We start from the raw sequence: 23,749 nt of genomic DNA, 5'->3' as shown, positions 1-23,749 counted from the left end.
CGCATTCGAACTCTTACGTTACAAAGATATTTTAGATTAATATTATCAGATTTTAGATTAATACAAATGAATTTTAGATTAATATTATCAGATTTTTAAAAAGAAGATGATTCTTATACACTGTGTTATTATCTTGAAATAATATATTTCTATTATAAAATTTAAAAATTAAGATATAAAACAATTGATATTCAAATTTTAATCAAGAAAAAAACTTTTGCATAAAGATATTTCCTAAATATTTTTATTATAACAATTTTGTATAAAAAAAATTTCATGTATAAATTATTTGATATTTTATTTAAAATTTTTGAAGACATGAATAATAACTTATCGTGCTAATTTTTGAATTAATAGAAAATAAATAATAAATATTTGTAAGAAAATTATGCCAGCATGTGCGGGCAAAATACCCGGTACAATATTATATACCACAAATCAGATATCACAGTTTTATTCGAAATAAAGCAAAGATGAGCTCAAAAGACGATGTTTTAAACATCTACTCAAAGGAATAGTACTGATGCGTGAGATAATCGTGGAACGAGGCAGAGCCATTGTTCCAACTCAGAAAACGTTTCAGAGTAAATATCACAAAGGCCTTATCTTCTTTATCCTTCATATGAGTGACCCATTGCTGCTTCAGTGCCGAACACAAGACGAGTAATGGGTTGGGCTTATAATATTGTAATACACAAACCTTAAACCACGAAACCTAGCTTGTCTCTAAAGGTTTTTGACTTTGAGCTTTAGGATTGTAATAAAAACACTCAACGTGAATAACAAACATACGTTTCTATGTAATAAAAACACTCAACGTGAATAACAAACATACGTTTTTATGTTATAAAAAAACGCGCAGCTTGCAAAAGGGAACATTTAAAGACTTTCAACGCACGAAACTTTCAAGTCAAATAAACGACCACCGAAAGAGAAAGAAGTGGTTATGGTTTTCAACAGTGCGGTGGCTGTGGCTGTAGCCGACGTCTCCACCGACACGTGGCAGATGATCTGGAGGGTTCCGTCGTCACGGAGGATCAACACAGAGCAGCTCATGGACATGGCGATTTGGTACCCGGTGTATCAGTTGAGTCGTTTGGTGCTCTGTTTATGGACTTTCATGTGTCTCCCTCTTGATGATTCCTTCTACTCCTACAGCCAGGAATCTTAATCCGCTTCTTCTTCTCCTTCTTGGTTTCATGACTATTAAAATCAATAATCCCATTCATATTGACTTTTTACTGACTTTATAAATCCTTTCAATAGCTTTTCTGAGCTTCTTGATTAGGTGATGCCTCTGTTTCTTGAAAATGTTACAATCTTTTTCTTGTTTTTTTCTCAGTCTCTGTAAATTGTTACACTTGGATATTCAAAATACAAAAAGAAAAACAGATATACAATGCTGGTTTTGTGATGATTTTGTTCTTTAAGCAATGGTTGTTTTTCGTTCCATGTTGGTTTTGTGATGATTAACATATTGATCTGCTAAAAATGTTGTTTGATTTTTTTCATCTAGTGTTGATTCTCATTGCCTTATAAGACCATGAAGCTGTTTACTGCTTAACACACACATGTTAACACTTTCCAAAAAGTCAGATACTTTGTAGAGATGTAACGCTGTTCTAAATCAGATCACAGCTTCTGGTGTCTGTGTCTTTTTTGATGAATCAGTAATACTACAGGCAAGGCAATGACATCTTCTATATGGGCCGGTCTGTTTCAATTGACTGTGTTTAGACTTTAGCCCAACATGTTTTCAAATTGTTAAATGTAAGGATATCATGAAGGATGTTTGTCCATATTGACCCATATTTACCTCGTTTATTTATTATATTTTACAATTTTGGTCAGTAATAGTCTTGATTTCGTTTTGATAACTTTTGTAAAAAGAAAAACATTTTGTAAAAAGAAAACATTTTCTGTGTGGTGTAAAACAGAAATGTAATAATCACCCAATGCATGACTTTTAGTGTGAAACAACAAAAATATATGAACATATATATACTTGACATTTTGTGTCAAAGATAGTAACAAGTCAAAATTGGATTCAAAAGTTTCATCTTTTGCATAAGTGTCTGTGATTCACCAGGAAAAAGAAGATGAAGATAAAGTCACATGTGTCTCAACAGTCTTTCCCTGAAGACAAAAGCTTACATCCATTCACATGATCATGTCCAATCATGTCATACATGCATCCCTACTGTGTCGTTACATGTGGAAACACAAAACTATTAATAATACACATGTACACATATAGCTTTTCAAATCTACGAAACTTGTTCTTGGCAATACTAAGAACATATGCAAAGGTGAATTTTTCAAATAGATTCTAATGTACTTAATACTTACATTTTCATATTATTAAGTTATTTAATTAAGGTTATAATTTCCTAAAACACTTAGAATCAATATAGGTTAAGAAAGTATATTATGAGTAATTAAGAGATTCTTATTCAAGATATTCTTCTCCCATATTTTTTTTTAATTGTTAAAAAGCCCCATTGTGATGCTCTGTAAGACTATAAACCATATATGATGACACTTTATGTAATAAACTTTCTACCCATCATTTCAATTGTTTCCGTTTTTCGTAATCTATTTTCTCAACTATTTATACACACAAAAGAGAATCTCGATTTGTTAAAAGTTTATAAAGTTTGCATAATGAATGCAATAATGGAGTGGTCTAAGGAAGAAATCTAAAAAAATAGTAGAAAAAGCTTGTGGTTCCACCTCCTTTCTCATGCATGCATTAATCAACAAATCTTTTATAATCCATCATATGCGACTCTTTTTATCATATCCTAGCCAAAAAAAAGAGACTAATGTTTGAAAAACAATTTGAAAAGAGATTTTAGTACACTTCAAATCTCCAACTACCATTGAAAATCATGATTGCCCACACTTGTGGCCTTGTGGGATAAAAGTTTCGTTAATAAAATCGTTTTCTACAACTCTTAAAAATACCAACAACAACGAACTCAATTCGGCTTAATGTGGGATCTATCAGTCTTCGTTCAAGTAGGACGTAAAAACATATATAAATAATTGCTTACATGTGAAACCAATATAATCTCATAATATGACGTCAATGCACCATGTGGATGCATAATGGCGTGAATATTGCATTATATAGATAATACGTGTTTGTGATATCGTGACCTAACAGCGATTATCGATGACACTGCTCACTCGTGTTTTTGGACTTACGCTCAAGTGGGCAGAAGCTACAACATCAAAAAATCGAATAGGCATTATAAAAATAAATGATAAAGACAAGTTTTGGGTGGCTACCTAATGGAACTTTGTCCATATCATCCATTATATACATAATATACTTTTTTTTGTTCATGTTTTTTATAATTGAATGCATTGTCTCAAATCTCATCCCATTTGCATATGGTGAATCGCACAAAAAACAATCACCGACAAGAGTCCAATCACTCTTAGTAAAATTTAGACCCTATTATTAGTAACACGATGGTAAAAATATTGATTGAAAGTGCTTAAGGTAAAATAAAAAATTGAACTTCCTTTCCTTCGCATTGGATACCATTACTATTATTATTCACTTTTTGACCGTTTGGCCACTTATTAACATTATTCCGATTTTGCCCCTCTCCGTGATCTGTGCGTCAGTCATGGGCTCACGGGAGTGACATACGCGTACGGTGGGTGATTACAACTTCTCTCACGTGTGGCTTTTGGTTACAACACGTGTGATCTCTACTGGCAAGCTTTTCCAGTTAATGGCAGTGACATATCCGAATCGAATCGATGATGACTCTGTAGCTGAGGGTAGTTAAACATAAACGGCGTTAATTGGAAGTTCGGAACCTTTAACGGTAGGTTCTGCAGTGCTACCGGAACTACCCATACCCTTATGTAAAGTTTTTCTCCATAACACACTCTTTTTTTTGCAACACTCTTCTATCTTCAAGATATATTTTATAAACATTTTTCTTAATAAACATTCCCATCTCCGTACTACACAAAGCTGAAAAAATCACAATTCATATATAACATTAAATTTAATGTTATAATGTAATGTTATATTGGAAATTTGCATTTACCCTAATTATGGGCATGCAAGTTAAAAATAAATACATTATGGGATATCTTTGACCAGGGCATGCAATCTACCACATTTTAACGAATTATAAAACAAATACTCCTTTGGCAGTAGCAGTACAATTTTGTTCTCATTATATCAAAACCCTGTATGGTGTTATTCAATTTATTTGTGTTTTGCATTATTATTATCCAGTGTTCACATTGTTTTTATGGTTAATCACTTTCACAGTTGCCGAAAATTGAGGTGGATTATATAAATTACTAACATCAATCTAGTATTGAGAACTCCTTTCTAGTATTTTATCTTCTATATATATATTTATAAACATTTTATCATCAATTTGTAATTTCTCTTCTCCGTGCTACACACAATGCTGAAAAACCACAATGCATAAATTTTATAATTTTATTGTTTTTATGGATCTTTTTAAATAAATTTGCACCTATCCTAATTATGGGCATGCAGTTAAAGATAAAGAATGAGATTATCTTTGACCAGGGCATGCAGTCGACCACATATTAACGAGTTATAAAACAAATACTCCTTTGGCAGTACAATTTTTTGTTCTCATTATATCAAAAACCGTGTGATGTTTATTCAATTTATCTGCTCTTCAGTTTTCACATTGATTTACGGTTAATCACTCTTCACCGTTGACGAACATTGAGGTGGACTATATAAATTACTAACATCAGTCGTGAAAAACAAAATTAATTATTTTAAAATATCAAATAATGCAGAGCAACATGCGAAAAGTATTAGAGCATAAAGAATCTTTGTCTTAGTGATGAGTGATAACATTGAAATACGAATTATATCAAATAATATTATTATTATTAACCGTGGATTAAACGCCAATCTGGCTCTGAACCCTTCTGACCATTCCACATTGTCTTCTTTAAAAAAATTCAAATCATTTTCTTGGAATTTACACCAGATTCCTTGATATTCTTATAACCATTTTACGAAACTATTTCAATATTTCTTTTGATTTTCCATCAATATTTGTAGTCCTAATAGAAACTTAGGTTCCTGTCATTTTCAGCATGTAATAGCTATATTCAAGTGTATTAAATATCTTCTTCTTTGACATCAGTGTATTAAAAATCTTAAAAATAAATTCGTGTGTCAATTAGTTTATACACTTTTTTTAGAACAAAATATCTAGAAATACAAAGATTAGTAAAAGGCGAATATTCGCCGTAAAAAATGAAAAAGCGAGTTGGGAAAGGAAAAAAAAGAAGAAGAGAATATTAAATTATTTAACTTTGAATAATTCTATAGAGTGGTAAAAATAATTAAAAAAGGATATTGGAGAGGGGAAAGCGAAGTGATAAGAGAGAGAGAGTGAGAAAGTAGAAGCTCTTTGAGAGGTGAGGAGAGAGAGAGAGAAAGGAGTGAGAAAGTTTGGATTTTGAGCTGTGTGGTTGGATTCTTGCGAGAAAGAAACCAGACCCACCACCACTTCCAAAGCCTTGTCCCAACGAACCAACATTATTGTTCGAAGCTCATCTCGTTAGGGTTTTCTTTCTTCTAAAAGCTCAGAGTGTGTTGACGAGAGAGGAGGCGAAGCTTCTTTCCAGTGCTTAAAGGAATACAATGGGAGCGGCGCATCTTAGCAGGGAGAAGGTAGCTAGAGGTTTCTTAGTGTGTTTATGGCTTTGGGGTTTCTTCTCGCTATCATACGCCGCGAGGTCCGGCGTATCTAAGCAGAAGTTCGAAGTGAAGAAGCATCTGAACAGGTTGAACAAACCTGCCGTCAAGAGCATTCAGGTAGATCTTCTTCTTATTAATTATTCTTTTGGGTTTTTCTGATTGGATTGAGTTTGGTAAGCATCATAATCTGATGATTTTTGATTTCTCTCTCCTCCAACTACCACACAATGATGATGATTTATTTATTTCTATTTGTTTATTTTGTTCTAATTGAACAATAAGTACTTATGGTTCCTCTAACTAATGTTTCTAACTTTGGATTTGGTTTAACAGAGCCCAGATGGTGATATCATTGACTGTGTTCCCATCACAAAGCAACCAGCTTTTGATCATCCTTTCCTCAAAGATCACAAGATTCAGGTTACACATATATATAACTTATTTAGATTTTTATTTGGGGCTTTTCTTTTTGTTGTAAGTTGTGCTGATGTTTTTAAGTTACTTCCTTTAGATGAAGCCTAACTACCACCCTGAGGGACTCTTTGATGACAACAAAGTGTCTTCTTCCACTAAATCTAAAGACAAGGAACCCCATATCCCTCAGTTATGGCACCGTTATGGCAAATGCGCTGAAGGAACCATTCCCATGAGGAGGACTAAAGAGGACGATGTCTTGAGAGCAAGTTCTGTCAAAAGATATGGCAAGAAGAAGCATAGAACTGTCCCTTTGCCTAAATCTGCTGAACCTGACCTCATCAACCAAAGTGGTCACCAGGTTAGTCAACTGTGGTTTGTGTCTTTCTATCTTTGTTGGATTCTTGATCTGACTTGTGTTGGTTTCTTGAACTGTAGCATGCCATAGCTTATGTGGAAGGGGATAAATACTATGGAGCTAAAGCGACTATTAATGTGTGGGAGCCAAAGATACAGCAGCAGAACGAGTTCAGCTTGTCGCAGATATGGCTTCTCGGTGGCTCATTCGGACAAGATCTTAACAGCATTGAAGCTGGTTGGCAGGTACACACACACACTCAGTTAGCTTCTACGGACTGTAAAAATATGATTTTGGTTTCTCATGTTCTGTATAATAACGTGTGTGTTGTTTTACTATAGGTGAGCCCGGATCTATATGGTGACAACAACACAAGACTCTTCACTTACTGGACCGTAAGTTCCTGAGACCACTGTCTAAATCAAATGCTTATGGTCATATACTTCTGTTTTTTTTTTTTGCTTACACTTCTTGCTTTCCCAATGTAGAGTGATGCATATCAAGCTACTGGCTGCTACAATCTTCTTTGCTCAGGCTTTATCCAAATCAATAGCGATATTGCAATGGGAGCAAGCATCTCTCCTGTCTCTGGCTACCGTAACTCGCAGTATGACATCAGCATTCTGATCTGGAAGGTATGTTAAGAAGCCATAACGAGAATTGAAAAAGAGATGAGTCACCTTTTAACTCGGCCTCTGTTACTTACTTTGTCACAGGATCCAAAAGAGGGACATTGGTGGATGCAATTTGGAAACGGCTACGTTTTAGGATACTGGCCATCTTTTCTCTTCTCCTACTTAACGGAAAGTGCGTCCATGATTGAATGGGGAGGAGAAGTGGTGAACTCACAAGCAGATGGCCACCACACTTCGACGCAAATGGGCAGTGGTAAATTCCCAGAAGAAGGCTTCAGCAAAGCAAGTTACTTCAGGAACATTCAGGTGGTTGATTCTTCAAACAACCTCAAGGCACCTAAAGGACTTGGAACGTTCACTGAGCAGTCTAACTGTTATGATGTTCAACCTGGAAACAATGATGATTGGGGTCATTTCTTCTACTATGGAGGTCCCGGTAAAAACGAGAACTGTCCATAAAGGTAGTAGAGACACCAAGTGATGTACTATACTGACTCACCTGTCCGGTTCTCTTGTTTTTGTGAATTCACCTGTGTTTCTATCTACACACAGTCCACCTTCTTGGGTAGTAGTATTAGGGATGGTAAAAGTTTATGTAATGGTTAGTTTTTTGGGTTTGTTTGGTTTCTTCTTCTCCATGTAAGTAGATGGGCAAGAGGAATGTGCGTTAAGTTTCTGTGAAAACATTGAAACTTTACTTTGTCTACTTTGTACTGTGTCATTTAAACTGTTTAATCAAGTGAGTGAATCTCTGTCTTATTCTTATTATCAAGTTTAAGAGAAAATTCAAATGGTTTAAATTAACTTCTGCCTGAATGATTGAGTTAATCTGCACTACCTACTCAAATAATTCTCCTTTTGACAAAAATAGACTATAATTATCTAAATGATTTAAGAAGTAATTGCTATGGTTTTACAGGATCTACTGTCTAAACAATTTCAATGGTTTTTTTTAAATAGATTAAATTCTATAATACTTTGAGTTTTATTTCGGCTGTATTTTATTTTAAAGTGGAAATAGAATGATAAACAAGAAATAAATAATTTATTCATCTTTTACTCTATTATATAGTGAAATAGAAAATATGATGAATGCATTTTTACTTAAAATTTTATTTTAAAGTAAAAAACAAAGTGAAGTCAAAGATGTTTTAAATGATCATTACATAATGGTTTAAAACATTTTTTAAAAGATTAATACATCTGATACGTAGACAGTCTACAATGTGTTTGGAATTTACAACATCAATTGTCTTGTGACACTTTCAATGTATCAAACAAGATTGTACTTCTTTTATATCTATAATTTTTTTGCAAAAAGTTGCATTATTTTAAATTAAATATATATTTTTCATTATTCCATATCTGCCTTTTGAAAATTAATATCTTCTTCTAGGTTCAGTAGACTATCTTTGACTTATTAATCGGCTTAAAGTTGGGATTTAATAAATTTAAGTAAACAAAAGCATATTAAAATTCTAATGATTATAGCCTTGATATTATACTATGTAGTTGAATGTTTTAAAATTTGTGACAAGGACATTGGTAGTCAACTTATTTTCCTGGTTATGAGCTTTGAGCGTATAACCTGAATGTACTTAATTGGAAAAAATTAGTGATTATGACATATAGGGGATTAGGAACTATTTTACTAATGAATCACACAAATCACAAGATTCGTTTTTTAAATCAATACAGATATTCTAGTTTGGTGCTTCTAGCATTAAATTAAAGAAAACTGGCTAAAACATTATTTGTAATTTTACACTTATAAATTGATTGGTATTGGTATTGATTGATTAACCTAAATATAAAAAGAACTACGAAGATACATAAAATATTGACCACAAAAAAAAAAGGGTGGAGCTTTTTACCTTCTCTAATTATTTATCCATTCCCCCCCCAAAACCTGAGAACAACCCTCTGGCTCTGAGTTTTATTCAAATAAAAAAAAATCAACATTTTTACAAAAAAAAAAAAAAAAAGGGTGAATTTTTTTTGTTTCAAGAGTGAGTTAAGTTTCTTGCCTTGTCCTTTACCCAAGATGTCTCCTTTTGCTTAAAGGTCTCAACTTTCCTAAGCGATCACTTGTGCTTCGACTTCACCGTCATGCCACTGCACAGGTACTAATAGGTGCAAAAGCTTGAGGCTTTAGCTTCCTTCCTTTGATGGAGGTTTTGATCTCTGAGTTGCATGCCGTTGTAGGTGAAAGAAGAAGCCATGGAAGTCTTGATGGCTTGTGTAATTTCGGGTACCCTCTTCACTGTTTTCGGTTCCGGTTCGTTTTGGATACTGTGGGCAGTGAATTGGCGGCTTTACAGGTAACAAAAACCATTTAGTTTAGGCAAACATTAGGCTTTGTTCTGTTATTTATGGAGATTTTATGTTTAGTATTGAGCCTAGAACGTTAGTTGAGTTGATGATTTTGGGAATGCTTTCTTTATTTTGGCAGCTGGATCTTTGCTAGAAAATGGCTGCAAGGTCCTCAGCTGGATGCACTGTCTGGTTTTCTATCTCTCGTTGCTTGGATTGTGGTGGTGTCCCCTATTGCAATTTTGGTTGGTTGGGGTTGTTGGCTGATTGTTATATTGGATCGACATATCATTGGACTTGCGATTATAATGGCTGGAACTGCGCTTCTACTCCATCATGCTTTGGTGGAGGACACAGTGGCAAAGCTCAAGTACGTTTACAACCAGCTCTTTCTTGACTTTCTTTCACAAGATTCTTTTGGCATTCTTTTGACACGTAATGGTAGTACATACGTTACTTTACTTATCATTAGGCTGCGTTAGGCAAGAATGAACCATTGAATTTGTTTCTTACTTTATCCTTTTGGCTAAACAGGAGCTGTAGCTTTACTTCTCCTTCTCGCTGTTGCCTTACTCTGTGCGTATGAACTTTGTGCTGTCTATGTTACGGCTGGTGCGCATGCGCCTCAGCAATATTCTCCTTCTGGTTTCTTTTTTGGTGTATCCGCAATTGCGTTGGCGATTAACATGCTCTTTATCTGCCGCATGGTCTTTAATGGTAAAGCTTTCCCAATCCTTACATGGCTTCCACCATTACTTAATTGAGCTTTATCTTCCAGCCACTCAAATATAAGTTGTTGAATTGCTCGGTCTTTTCCATCATCACAGGAGATGTGGACGAATATGTAAGAAGGGCATACAAATTTGCTTATTCAGATTGTATAGAGATAGGCCTTGTAGCTTGTCTGCCAGAACCACCTGATCCCAATGAATTGTTCCCCAGGCAAACCAGCAGGTTAGTTCTTGTTGCTCTTTACCTAGAAATTCAATAATGTTCTGACTCCTTAGCTTGCCCCTTGCTTATTGAATAGTGCAATCAACAAGCTACTGAATATAGGGAACCAACCCAAATCAGGGCCAGTAATCCTAGTGGTTTTTCATTCTCTATAGCTTTTGATATGTTCATTACTGAGCGGTGAAATGTTCTGATCAGCTGCATATAGTTGCCTAGTTGTTTTGTCCCTTGAAAATAGTTTTAAACATTCTCATTTTCTTTGTTGCCTATTTGTAGGGCTTCACATCTCGGCCTTCTGTACCTTGGATCACTCATAGTTCTCCTTGCCTACTCGGTGCTATATGGTTTCACAGCGAGGGAATCACGTTGGCTTGGAGGCATTACATCAGCTGCTGTTATTTATATTTGGAGCAGAAGCAGGCTGTTAATTTATTTCTTAACTCAGCTTAATGTTTTTTCCATGTAGACTGGAATATTGGGGCTTGCTTGTATGGGTTTAAGCTTCTTCAAAACCGTGTTCTAGCACTTTTTGTCGCTGGCGCTTCTAGACTTTCCCTAATATGCTTTGGCATACACTACTGGTTTGTTTCTTAGCTAAAAATTAATTACTTATTTATAGATTTCGAGTTTGTTCCAGACAAGGCATCTAACTTGTTATATGTAATGTTGTGGCAGGTACCAAGGGCATTGTATTAGTTACATTTTTGTTGCATCGGTTCTATCAGGTGCTGTTGTTTCCCGTCATCTATTGATAACAGACCCATCAGCTGCAAGAAGAGATGCCTTGCAGAGCACAGTGATCCGCCTAAGAGAAGGTGAGAAAAGAGCAGAATGGTTCATCAAGTTCTTCAGATGGTTGTGGCTCAAGTATTAAAAGAAGTGGTAGTATCGATGCAGGCCATGCTGGTTGTACTGACGAAACTAATCGTACCACTGACAATCTAACTCGAACCGGCAGCTCTCAGGAGGATATCAATAGTGACAAAAGTGTAGAAAGTGGAAGACCAAGCTTAGGTTCATGTCGTTCAGTGGTCCAAGAGCCTGAAGCAGGAACGTCTTATGATCAGAATAGCAATATGGTCGTTTGTTCAAGCAGTGGTCTTGAGAGCCAAGGCTATGAGTCTAGCACATCGAACTCTGCAAACCAGCAGATTTTGGATTTGAATTTGGCTCTTGCTTTTCAGGAACAGTTAAACGGTCCTAGGATAGCCTCGATGCTTAAGAAGAAAGCAAAAGAAGGTGACCTTGAACTGACTAATTTGTTGCAAAACAAGGGGCTGGACCCTGACTTTGCTGTGATGTTGAAGGAGAAAAATTGGATCCAAGCATAATGGCATTACTTCAGAGGGGTAGTTTAGATGCAGACAGAGATCACCGCAACAACACTGATATTACAATCATTGACTCAAACAGTGTTGACAATGCTCTTCCAAATCAGATTTCTCTATCAGAAGAACTGAGGCTCCGGGGGCCTCGAAAAGTGGCTTAAGCTGTCCAGACTTGTTCTGCACCATGTAGCGGGCACACCAGAGAGAGCATGGGGCCTCTTCAGTCTTGTCTTTATTCTTGAAACAATCATTGTGGCCATTTTTCGTCCGAAGACCATAACAATTATAAATTCCAGTCATCAGCAGGTGTGTTCCACTCTCTGATTCAAGTCACTGACTCTTTTTTGGACCTGGTTCTTGGGGTGCAAATTGCTACCCGTAACATTATTGAAGGTTATTTGTATCTTTGCTAACTCGCTTGTTACTTTATTGTAGTTTGAATTTGGTTTCTCTGTGCTCTGTTGTCACCTGTTATCTGTTCAATAATGGCTTTTCTTCGGTCGCTTCAAGTTGAGGAAATGGCATTGACATCAAAATCTCGCAAGGTATGGCTTGTCTCGTTAGGTACATTGTCGTGTTCTATGTGTTCTTAATCAACAACCTGTTCTCTATTTTCAGTATGGCTTTGTTGCCTGGATGTTGAGCACATCAGTTGGATTATCGCTTTCTTTCTTGAGGTACTAGGGATTGTGTTCTTTCTGAACTGCTACCAACTCTTCTCACATGGTCCCTTTTGTTCTCATTACAAAAATCCTGTCTGCTTCATTTTTGCAGTAAATCTTCAGTACTTTTGGGAATATCCTTGACTATGCCCCTCATGGTAGCATGCCTTTCTGTTGCTGTACCCATATGGATGCATAATAGGTATCAGTTTTGGTTTCCACAGTTATGTGGGGATCAGGCAAGAGATCCACGGTTTCCGAGGATGAAGGTCTGTCTATTTTCTCTAGTCTAGTGGCTACTGGCTAGTGTCTCTCTTTGTCAAACAATTATTTATAAATAAATTTTCTTTTCATTTTAGGGGTTTATTCTTTGGATTTGTCTTGTGGTGTTTGCGGGATCTGTGATGGCTCTTGGTGCAATCATATCTTCTAAACCTTTGGATGATTTGAAGTACAAGTTGTTTAGTGCCAAAGGAAATAACTTCATGTCACCATATACATCTTCTGTATACCTTGGTTGGGCGATGGCTTCTGGAATTGCCCTAGTAGTTACTGCTATTCTGCCAATAGTCTCATGGTTTGCGACATATAGGTTCTCCCACTCTTCTGCTATCTCTCTGGTGATATTCTCAGGTAAGTTGTGTTTCTGTTTGCTTAATCTATTTATGGATGTGCTTTCTTTCTTTCCTAAGTAAATCTTTTATATCCCTTTTCATATGCTTTCTAGTTGTTCTCGTGGCGTTTTGTGGAACATCGTATTTGGAGGTTGTGAAATCTAGAGATGATCGATTGCCCACAAAGGGCGATTTTCTTGCGGCCTTGCTTCCACTTGCATGCATTCCGTCGCTACTTTCACTGTGCTGTGGGATGATTAAATGGTGCATGACTATTTCTTCTCGTTGCCTATTAAACCTAACTCACAGTTCCAGTGTAATAGCTTTTCTTAATTATTTTGTGGTTCTTTGCAGGAAAGACGATTGTTGGATACTATCTCGAGGTGTATATGTTTTTGTTTCTATAGGTCTTGTTCTTCTTTTTGGTGCGATAGCAGCTGTGATTATTGTTATCAGACCATGGACGGTAAGTGTAAAGTTGCTCACACAATTCTCAAAGTTTTTGGCTGAACTTCATCCATCTGATTCATCTTTTGTGTTTCAATTGTAACAGATTGGCGTATCTTTTCTCTTAGTTCTTCTCCTTATAGTGGTAGCTATTGGTGTTATCCATCTTTGGGCATCAAACAATTTCTATTTAACCAGGAAACAGACATCCTCTGTCTGCTTTCTGCCCTTTCTTTTGGGTTTGGTCGCATTCCTTGTTGGGTGGTTTCAAGGTGAGAACTCACATCTCTCATTTCAAACTCTTCGTAGAGGTGAAACAATCCCTACAGGCCTACTGATATAGCAATATCACACATGCTTATCTCGCAGATAAAGCATTTGCTGGAGCATCTGTTGGTTATTTTACATTCCTGTTTCTGCTGGCTGGAAGAGCATTAGCTGTGAGTTCATTTAACCTTCCACAAAGAGTTCAACGGAACTGTGGTATCTTCTGTTCATATATTTAAACAATGTGTTAACTATTTTTGTTTCTCTTATGTTCTTCTATCCCCACCAATAGTGGTATATTCTCCAAGGGTACTACCAGTGTATGTCTACGATGCTCATGCGGATTGTGGAAAGAATGTCAGGTATGTTCAGCCACTTGAGTACTCTACATAGATGCTCTTAAATCTTTTCTCTTTTCTTTCCTGTTCTGAACTCTGAAGTAAAAGATTAAGCTGATGAGCTTTCATATTGTTTTGTATTGATTGGATTGGGCTTTCTTCAGTGCTGCATTTCTCGTCCTTTACGGAATTGCATTGGCAGCAGAAGGGTGGGGTGTTGTTGCTAGTCTGATAGTATATCCTCCGTTTGCTGGTGCTGCTGTATCAGCTATCACCCTTGTTGTATCATTTGGGTTTGCTGTTTCTCGTCCGTGTTTGACTCTTGAGGTTAGTGTTCTTGTTGCTTGGTCTATCTGTTCCTTGGAATAAGATTATTGGTTGGTGATTCATTTTCATCCATTTGCTAATTCCATCTGATGGTCTCCAGATGATGGAGGTCGCTGTACGTTTTCTTAGCAAGGATACTGTAGTGCAAGCCATCTCTCGATCTGCCACTAAAGTACTTTACATTCTAATGTTTTTCCTAGTGTTTCGCTCTGAAAATTTATTTCCATATTCACATACAATAGAGCTCTATGGGATGTATAGTTTCTCACGCCTTTTGCAATTTTCTTATCACAGACAAGAAATGCTTTATCCGGCTCCTATTCAGCTCCCCAAAGGTCTGCCAGCTCTGCAGCTCTTCTGGTTGAGGACCCATCTGCAATGCGTGATAAAGCAGGGAACTTTGTGCTTCCTAGAGATGATGTCATGAAACTAAGGCATCGTCTCAAGAATGAAGAAAGAGTTGCTGGATCGTTCTTCTACAGAATGCAATGCAGAAAAAGATTGCGTCATGATCCACCGACAAATGTGGATTACAGAAGAGACATGTGTGCCCATGCTAAGGTTTTAGCACTGGAAGAGGCAATTGATACAGAATGGGTGTACATGTGGGACAAGTTTGGTGGTTATTTATTGCTTCTGTTAGGTTTGACAGCTAAGGCGGAGAGAGTTCAGGTGAGTCCTGTTTCTTAACTTTTTTTTATATATATTCTCCTTTATTTTTTTTACTAAGACAAGATTATCACACTGTTGTAGGATGAGGTGCGCTTACGACTCTTCTTAGATAGCATTGGGTTCTCTGACCTAAGTGCCAAAAAAATCTGTAAATGGAAGCCAGAAGATAGAAGACACTTTGAAATTATCCAAGAGAGGTACATGTTTCTTTTAATTAAATTAAAATATGGTTTAATGAAGCTTAACACTCAGACTTGCTGCTTATCTTTTTTCCTATGTGGTAAACATAAGTTATCTGAGAGAGAAAGAGATGGAAGAGGAGATCCTCATGCAGAGACGTGAAGAAGAAGGGAGAGGTAAAGAAAGAAGGAAAGCTCTTTTGGAGAAGGAAGAGCGCAAATGGAAGGAAATTGAAGCTTCCCTTATTCCATCTATCCCTAATGCTGGTAGCAGAGAGGCATCAGCTATGGCAGCGGCTATACGTGCTGTTGGGGGTGACTCTGTCCTTGAGGATTCCTTTGCCAGAGAGAGAGTCTGCGGTATTGCTCGTAGGATCCGCACTGCTCAACTAGACCGACGTGCCCAACTGGTAATTCATTTGTTTTGTATTCTGTAATTGTACTTTCTTACTTAAGAAGTAGCTAATAAAAGGTATTACCAGACTGGAATTGCCGGGGCTGTTTGTGTTCTTGACGATGAACCAATGATAAGTGGTAAACATTGCGGCCAAATGTATGCAAGTGTCTGTCAGAGTCAGAAGATTAGCTTTTCCATTACAGCAATGATCCAACCCGATTCCGGACCTGTATGTCTTTTTGGCACTGAATATCAAAAGCAAGTATGTTGGGAGATTCTGGTTGCTGGTTCTGAGCAAGGAATTGAAGCTGGCCTAGTTGGGCTTAGGTTGATCACTAAAGGTGAGAAGCAGACAACCGTTGCCAGAGAGTGGTATATTGGTGCAACTAGCATAACTGATGGAAGGTTTGCCTTCTTTCTGCTCAGTTTTGTGATACATATAAATATATATTTGCGGTTTCCATCACAGATGGCATACAGTGACGATAACTATTGACGCTGATGCTGGGGAGGCTACTTGTTACTTAGATGGTGGGTTTGATGGCTACCAGACTGGGTTACCTTTAAGTATTGGTAATGCCATTTGGGAACAAGGCGCTGAAGTTTGGTTGGGTGTTAGGCCAACTATATAGTGATGGAGTTGAGTCAAAGATGCATATAATGGATGTTTTCCTTGGGGGGGAAATGCTTAACTGAAGATGAAGCCGCTTCTTTGCATGCAGCCATTGGCGTCGCTGACTTAGACATGATTGATTTGGCTGATGACAATTGGCAATGGACGGATTCACCGCCCAGAGTATGTTTCCTGAATGCTGTGGGGGCTAATGTTTAAGCTCATACTGATTCTCGTTGGCTTTCTCTTTTACTACTAGGCTGATGGTTGGGATAGTGATCCTGCCGATGTTGATCTCTATGATAGGGATGATGTTGATTGGGATGGACAGTGTTCCAGTGGGAGGAAAAGAAGATCAGGTCGGGATTTTGTACTTAGTGTCGATTCGTTTGCTAGAAGATACAGGAAACCTTCTTAATGTGACACCTTCTTCTGATGCACAAGATATTATTCTTGACCATGTTTTTCTTCTTTTACGCATTTGATTCCCAATGATGGGCATGCACTTATTCGTATGATTGGTTTGGCTTGTTCTATAGGGGCGTTTGGGAGATTGTTGGTTTTTAAGCGCAGTTGCAGTTTTGACAGAGGTTTCACAAATATCTGAAGTGATCATTACTCCTGAATACAACGAGGAAGGAATCTACACTGTTCGCTTTTGTATTCAGGTTGTTATTTCAAACTTTTCTTTCATTGTGCTACATTGCTCTCGTTACAGTCAGAGGTTTCAAGATTAATTTTCTTTCAACTTGCAGGGTGAGTGGGTTCCCGTTGTTATCGATGACTGGATTCCATGTGAATCACCTGGTAAACCAGCCTTTGCTACTAGCAAAAGACTGAATGAACTCTGGGTCTCCATAGTGGAGAAAGCATACGCCAAGCTCCATGGTTCGTACGAGGCACTGGAGGGAGGACTGGTCCAGGACGCTCTTGTTGACCTAACTGGAGGTGCTGGTGAGGAGTGCTCAAGCACAAATCGATCTTGCAAGTGGTAGATTATGGTCTCAACTGTTACGCTTTAAACAAGAGGGGTTCTTACTTGGTGCTGGAAGTCCATCAGGATCTGATGTTCATGTATCTTCAAGTGGCATTGTGCAAGGCCATGCTTACTCCGTCTTACAGGTGAGAGAGGTCGATGGGCACAGACTTGTTCAGATCAGAAATCCATGGGCCAATGAAGTTGAGTGGAATGGTCCATGGTCAGACTCATCCCCGGAGCGGAGTGATAGGATGAAGCACAAGTTGAAGCATGTTCTACAGGTTCTTTCTCTTGTCACTTATCCTTTTGCATTGAAGTATGTTTGCGTACTGATCATGCGCGTTCAACAGTCAAACGAGGGTATATTCTGGATGTCTTGGCAAGACTTCCAGATTCATTTCAGATCTGTTTATGTTTGTCGGGTATACACCCTCGAGAGATGCGTTATTCAGTCGATGGCCAGTGGAGAAACTGCAGTGCCGGTGGCTGCCAAGACTATAGCTCATGGCATCAAAATCCGCAGTTCCTGCTGAGGGCTACTGGTTCTGATGCATCTCTGCCAATTCATGTTTTCATCACCTTAACTCAGGTACATACATACTGTTTCTTGATTAACTTCTCTTATGTAATCACTATCCTCTGAACAACTGAATCTCATTCTCTCAAGGACAACACGTGGGTTTCGTAACTACCAATCAAGCCATGATTCGCAGTTGTTCTATATTGGAATGAGGATTCTTAAAACTCGTGGCCATCGTCCTTCGTACAACATATTTCTTCATGAATCTGTTGGAGGAACAGACTATGTGAACTCCCGTGAGATATCATGCGAGATGGTTCTTGATCCTGATCCCAAGGGTTATACTATTGTCCCGACCACTATACACCCAGGGGAAGAAGCACCTTTTGTTCTTTCAGTCTTCACGAGAGCCTCCGTTGTCCTTGAAGCTTTGTAGTTTCTTTTATTGTAGGCAGATGGCTCTCTGCTTCTTTGTCCTAAGTGCTTGTGTTGTTCAAGGAACCAGACAGTTCATTTCTCAATGGTAAAGACTTGTTTGCCCGCACAGCGCAACAATAGAGGAGGTAAATTGCTTATCCTTTCTCTGGTTATATCAAATCACTATTCCCCTCATTAAGACTTGATTCTTTGGTCAACAGCATCTGATCTGATAGCTGGCCATTTTCTGGTGAAGCTTGGAGGTCTTTGAAATGTCATGTTTTAGTGATCTGCTTACAAAACAAATTTCACTGGAGACAGCACTTTGAAGGCATGGCTCACCAGCATCCCATCTGAATCGTTGGAATCAAATGCACATATGTAGATATTGTGACAAGTACAGATTTTTAAAAGTGTAGAATAACTAGTTTGTAATTGGGAAAACAACAAGGGAATTAGGAGACTTGTGACTCGTTAGGTAAATGAGTTGGTACTTAGGTAGCGGTAGCTGCAGTTTTGGTTGGTGTGTTGTAATATTCAGACACTAATCTGTGTGCAGATTTCATTTCCACTCTAATATATAAGCTCTCTTTCTTGATCTGTTTTTGGATTCTCTTTACACTTCTACTCATCCATATTCAAGAACCACTTCTCATCATTTAGCTCTGTACGCATGCAATATCATAATGCAGTTCAACAAGTTATTAAGTCAATAACAAGGTTGAGAAAAAAAGATTTTGATTAGGAAAGACTTGTAGATTAGCTTCAAAAGCAAAACATTCAGGAAAAAATACAAGTGCCTCATAGTTGTTGACCTGTAATGAAAGAAACAAAACAGATTCTAGTGCGTTGTCTACTCCCTTCTAGCCTTCACCAAAATCCTGAATGTTTCTTAAACTCAACTGTTCCTTACTCTGAATCGCTCTCCATGCTCCCCATTGCCTTCAATCCTCTTGGTCGCTTCATAAGAACATGAGATTATCAATCACATCATCTTTGCATCCACAAAGAAACTAAGTGTTCTCACATGCTTAATTGCAGAAAGAGACAAGATCAGATACCTTCTTTGAAGTCTTCTTCTCTCTTACTTCATACCTCTCTTTGCAAAGATCTGATAGCCAAGTACCTGGACTCACCAGCTACATAAAACATTACAACAATACCCATGAGAGTTGGATCACAATGAGAAACACAAGTGATGAAGGGGACTCACAAGCAAAGTCTTCTGAACCAATTTGGCTCGTTTCTTGGGTCTTTGAGGAAGCTTGCACCCTTTCATAGCCAAGAAATCTTCTTCCTTCTCTTTGTTTGACAAAGTTATAAACAACTTTGGCCACACATGCTTCTTGGTTTCCTTCACAGGTTCCTTTATAATCTTCCCACTCTCATCTACACCCATTGAACCTCTCGTTGTGTAGTACCTATCTTCCTTCTCAGGTGACGCCACAAACGATCTCCTCACATTACCTGGAGACTCTACAACCCTATCACCCAAGAGACAAAACATCAAAAAGCTTAAAGAAACAAATCACTCAAAGAGAGAACACAAGCACTGAATCAAACTTTACTTGTTTGGACGGTTAAGATGACGAGAAGGGGAGCCTCTGTCAGAAGAGACAGCACGAGAAATGAGTTTGCGCTTATTAGACAAACAATCAGATGACTTGCGGCTTTGATCTTTCTTCACTTTCATGCATCTAACTCTTTTTCTCTCCCCCCATTGCAGCACAAAATCTGCATCAGTGGTTCCATTTCCTCTTTGTCCTTTCACTTCTTCCATTAGAAAATACTTTAAGAACCTTACACAAAACCAAACAAAGAGACATACTCTCACACATTAAAACATTCTTCCAGACAATAGACAACAACAAAAAAGATCACAACAACACTAAGAAAGTTCCAGCCTTTCTATAAGATTAAATGCACACCAGAGATAAGAAGACTAATCTGAACTAATCAGTACAAAATAAAAGACTCACTAACCTCAAGATCTGCAACTTAAACTCAGCGGTTTAGCTTCCACAATACCAGAATCACTCTACAAAGCAGCAATATCCAAAACAGTATAAGAAAATTAGGATCTATTCTTCAAATTATAGATTCTATAAATGGAATAAAGAGTATTAACAGCATAAGAAGGATCCATTTTTCAAATTTATAAAACTCAAATCAACCATTATAAATACAGAGAAAATTGCATAGAGAACACTTACAAGAGTGAAGCTTCATGAAACCAAAGACAGGAACTTTTTGGTAAAACAGAGAGAAATAAAATTAAAGTTTTGATCTTTTTTTTTCTCAGAAGATTAGATTCAAACTCCACCAAGGAAGAGTGTAGATTTAACACTGTCTTCTATTTTGCTCTCTACAGGTCTTCTTCTCTATCTTCTTTACACACAGGAAAAGAAACTGCTTAACCTCTCTTGTACGCTCACTCACCTTTTGGCTATTTTGCTCATTTTAATTGTTCGATTTATTAATTACAGCCGTCGGATATGAAACGTACGGTGAGATGGACTTCTAGAAGTTAAAAAGACTTTAGCCTGTTTTGTTATGGATAGTAGCAAATGAAATTATGACACGTGTGTTATTTTGACGGGAACACGTTACACGTTAAGACAGTCAAGATTTCGAACCACGCGCTAGTTCCAGACAATCCCTTTAATCTTCCATAGCAGTGGTATTCACGTGCCAAAGCTACGACTTGGGTTATATTGAAGTGTTTTCAGAAAATGAAAAATATATTTAAACTTGGGCTAAGATAGGCCTTCCCAGATCTTTCTCTCTTCTGGCCTCTAATATCCATTTCATTAACATTTTACGTGTGATCGGTAAAAGTTAAGAGTAATTGACAATAAATAAAAATAAAAAAATGAAAAAAAGGTGATAAGTAGAATAAAATAGAATAAAAGACAAAAAAATATGATTGGTAATATATTAAAGTAAATGAAAATAATAAGAAAAATCTAATTCTATGTTTGTATGTTTAAAATTCACAAAAAAGATAGAATGAGAGTTATTGTGTTGATATCGACGTAATGATATGATATACCAATAACTTATACACGTGTTTATATGATAAAAATAATATAAAAAATAAAAGATATCTACTGAGATAAAGAAGAAGAAATATTCTCGACGAACTGAACGATGATGAGAATAAATCATTTTATTTTTGTTTTTTTATTTTTTTTACTTGATTGGATGGCAAGTGACGAGCGATAAACTTTTTTTACCATTTTACTTTTAAAGTGATTGGAGAAATGTTAGAGTAAATAAAACAGAGTGCTGGTGCAATTTTTAAAATGTGATAAAAAAAAAAACAGAGTAATATGGAGTAAATTAGAAGAAAGGTGGGATAAAAAGTTAGAATAAAAGAGAGAGAGAAATATAATATTTACAATATTTTATATTATTCTCAATTCCTCCACGATAAAAAAAAGGGAAAATATAAATGTGAAACCAGAAAAAACAAAATAAAAATTACACTTTGAACGTAAATGAGAGTGAATATATTTTTTTGTATCTTTTGCCTGTTTGACAAAAAATAGCGCAAAGTAGAGCAATTGTCATATTTTACTTTATAATTTCACTCAAGCCTGTATACAACGTTTAAATATTTTTGTAAGAATCATGTAAGAAGTCCGGACGAGGTAGTCCAAGTGAGAGGACAGATCTGTGGTAGCAACTATCATCCGGGTTCGATTCCCTTCCATGCGGAAACTACCCTGTCTCTTTTGGACACCAAAGCGGTACTGGGTTCGATCCAGCCCAGGTAAAGCCCTCCCGGGTGAAGTGGACCGCTGCCTGACCGGATCCAGGGGAATGATCCACGAAACGGGGAACCCCTGAATTATCAAAAAAAAAAAAAAAAGAATCATGTAAGAAAAAAATAATTTATTACCTGAATTGTTTGTTCTGTCTCTCTTTTTTTTTAACACTGGTCTCTCTTTTCTTAAACATTCAAATTATTGATGTAAAGCTAATTGTAAATATAAATATATAGATATATATTGGGCTGCTACTCTGTATCAGGTCCAATGAGTTTCAAGTTATATATTTGAGAGACAATTTGCTAGATATACCACTAATAAGAAAAAATTAGCAATCTACCTCACGCGCCTATAAACTCCATTTTTCTGTTCATATTTGTCTGTTTCATTCCGATTTTGCCTTTAACTAATACATGTTGCCTATTAAATTAATCAATTATATATTCATAGAATAATGTTTCTAGGATTATAGGTTACTGTTAGAACAAGTCTGCTTGTACTTTCTTCTTAGCCACATGTTTATGTTGGTCTGCACGCTCATTTGCACAAGAAAAATTCACACCATCTGTACAAATATCAAATTGTTACTGTGTACGGTGAGAAGTAGAAAATATTAAAGTTTCACTTGTGTATATAATAACGTAGCTACTGTGAATAGCTTTTTCTCTGTCCCATAAAAAATTGGTGTTCATTTATTCACGTTTTTCAATATATAAATCCAGCAAGATATTTTCTAAAATAATATCAAATATAGTAGTCGCCTTTAACGGTTACTAGTTGGTCTAAACATCTAATAAATGAATTAGTGTTTATAACAAAACATATATCCTTCCTACATTAGAAAGAATCACTTAATGGTAAATGAATCATTAGTAAGGTTGAGGGTTAATAAGATACATAGCAGTTAATAAATATAAGGTTAGTAATAATAATGCCTATAACAATTACGATTTGAGTCGGTGTGATCTGAAGTTCAATCCTAGGTTTCTTTTAGAAAAATAGATTTGCAGCTATTATGTTTCTCTTTCACTCATTTTGTTAGGTAATTGTTTAAGGTGCACCCGAAAATGTAAAAGAAATCCGAAAAAAATCTGTTTGTAACAAGCTTGATCTCTCATTGGTTAATGGTGACTATCCCCAAGATATGGTTGCTTGTTACCTATTCCAGAGGAGAGATAACTATAATGTTATCCAAGCTTCAAGTGGAACCTTAGTTGCTAAGACAATACTTTAAGGGGTAACAATAATCTTAACCATGTGACTTCGGGACGTGTAAATATATGTATATTCATTGTTAGCTGCTACAACGCAACTTTACCATGCTAATGTAAAAATTGACATATAAATTTGAGAGAGTATAGATTTCAGATTAAGGATTATTGAAACTTGTGAATATTTGTAAGATATTTGTTACAAGTTAACAATTCTGATGCATATATAAAAGTGTCTATAGCAGTTACGAGTACTAATAAAATACGTTAAATTTTGAAAACCGGCTGGCTCTCTCTTTCATTCTTCTCTTTGGCCTCTTTGATTTCTGCTTCTTCTCTGCTCTCATACGGGCCTGAACAGCAGCACTGAGGCCTCCAACAAACATTGTTTTTTGAATATGTGCCTTCATGTATTAGTCAGACAAGTTTGACAACAGTATCATCTTCACCTTTGTCATCCCAAATCAGGTCATCTGGGGAGTGTGTTGTATCCTCAATCATGGATATCATCTCAGTATGCGAACACAAACAATCAAATCAATTCACACTTTTTAAAATAGTGGTTACAAGCAGGATAATGCAGGAGAATTCATTACATTT

At 36.7% G+C, this 23,749-nt stretch overlaps 2 protein-coding genes and 2 pseudogenes across 4 annotated transcripts; 3 read left to right on the top strand and 1 right to left on the bottom strand.

The window, feature by feature from the left end:
- Positions 1-388: 388 nt before the first annotated feature.
- Positions 389-1,474, top strand: LOC125583919 (annotated as a pseudogene).
- Positions 1,475-5,383: 3,909 nt separating this feature from the next.
- LOC106433602 lies at positions 5,384-7,903 on the top strand. The gene is made up of 7 exons (XM_013874429.2): positions 5,384-5,848; positions 6,065-6,151; positions 6,243-6,506; positions 6,584-6,748; positions 6,845-6,898; positions 6,992-7,138; positions 7,220-7,903. Exons 1-7 carry the CDS (start codon positions 5,675-5,677, stop codon positions 7,595-7,597), a joined length of 1,269 nt encoding a protein of 422 aa, XP_013729883.2. The 5' UTR covers positions 5,384-5,674; the 3' UTR covers positions 7,598-7,903.
- Positions 7,904-9,077: 1,174 nt separating this feature from the next.
- On the top strand, positions 9,078-18,769 carry LOC106433607 (annotated as a pseudogene).
- A 115-nt stretch (positions 18,770-18,884) lies between these two features.
- Positions 18,885-20,618, bottom strand: BNAC03G70460D. 3 transcript variants are annotated; one of them, XM_013874436.3, is made up of 6 exons: positions 20,379-20,618; positions 20,149-20,203; positions 19,734-19,954; positions 19,379-19,649; positions 19,227-19,304; positions 18,885-19,125 (listed from the first exon to the last, which is right to left on the bottom strand). In XM_013874436.3, the coding sequence occupies exons 3-6, from the start codon at positions 19,943-19,945 to the stop codon at positions 19,075-19,077; spliced, it is 612 nt and encodes a 203-aa protein (XP_013729890.2). In that variant the 5' UTR covers positions 19,946-19,954; positions 20,149-20,203; positions 20,379-20,618; the 3' UTR covers positions 18,885-19,074. The 3 variants fall into 3 exon arrangements, with proteins under 3 accessions (XP_013729890.2, XP_013729889.2, XP_022555988.2); XM_013874435.3 differs by having other exon boundaries at positions 19,734-19,964; positions 20,379-20,617; XM_022700267.2 differs by lacking the exon at positions 20,149-20,203 and having other exon boundaries at positions 19,734-19,964; positions 20,379-20,602.
- Positions 20,619-23,749: the final 3,131 nt, after the last annotated feature.

The sequence above is a fragment of the Brassica napus genome, chromosome C3 (genome assembly GCF_020379485.1).
Source record: "Brassica napus cultivar Da-Ae chromosome C3, Da-Ae, whole genome shotgun sequence".
Lineage (NCBI taxonomy): Eukaryota > Viridiplantae > Streptophyta > Magnoliopsida > Brassicales > Brassicaceae > Brassica > Brassica napus.
The sequence above is the reverse complement of the archived record's forward strand: the minus strand, read 5'-3'. Positions and strand labels throughout refer to the sequence as shown.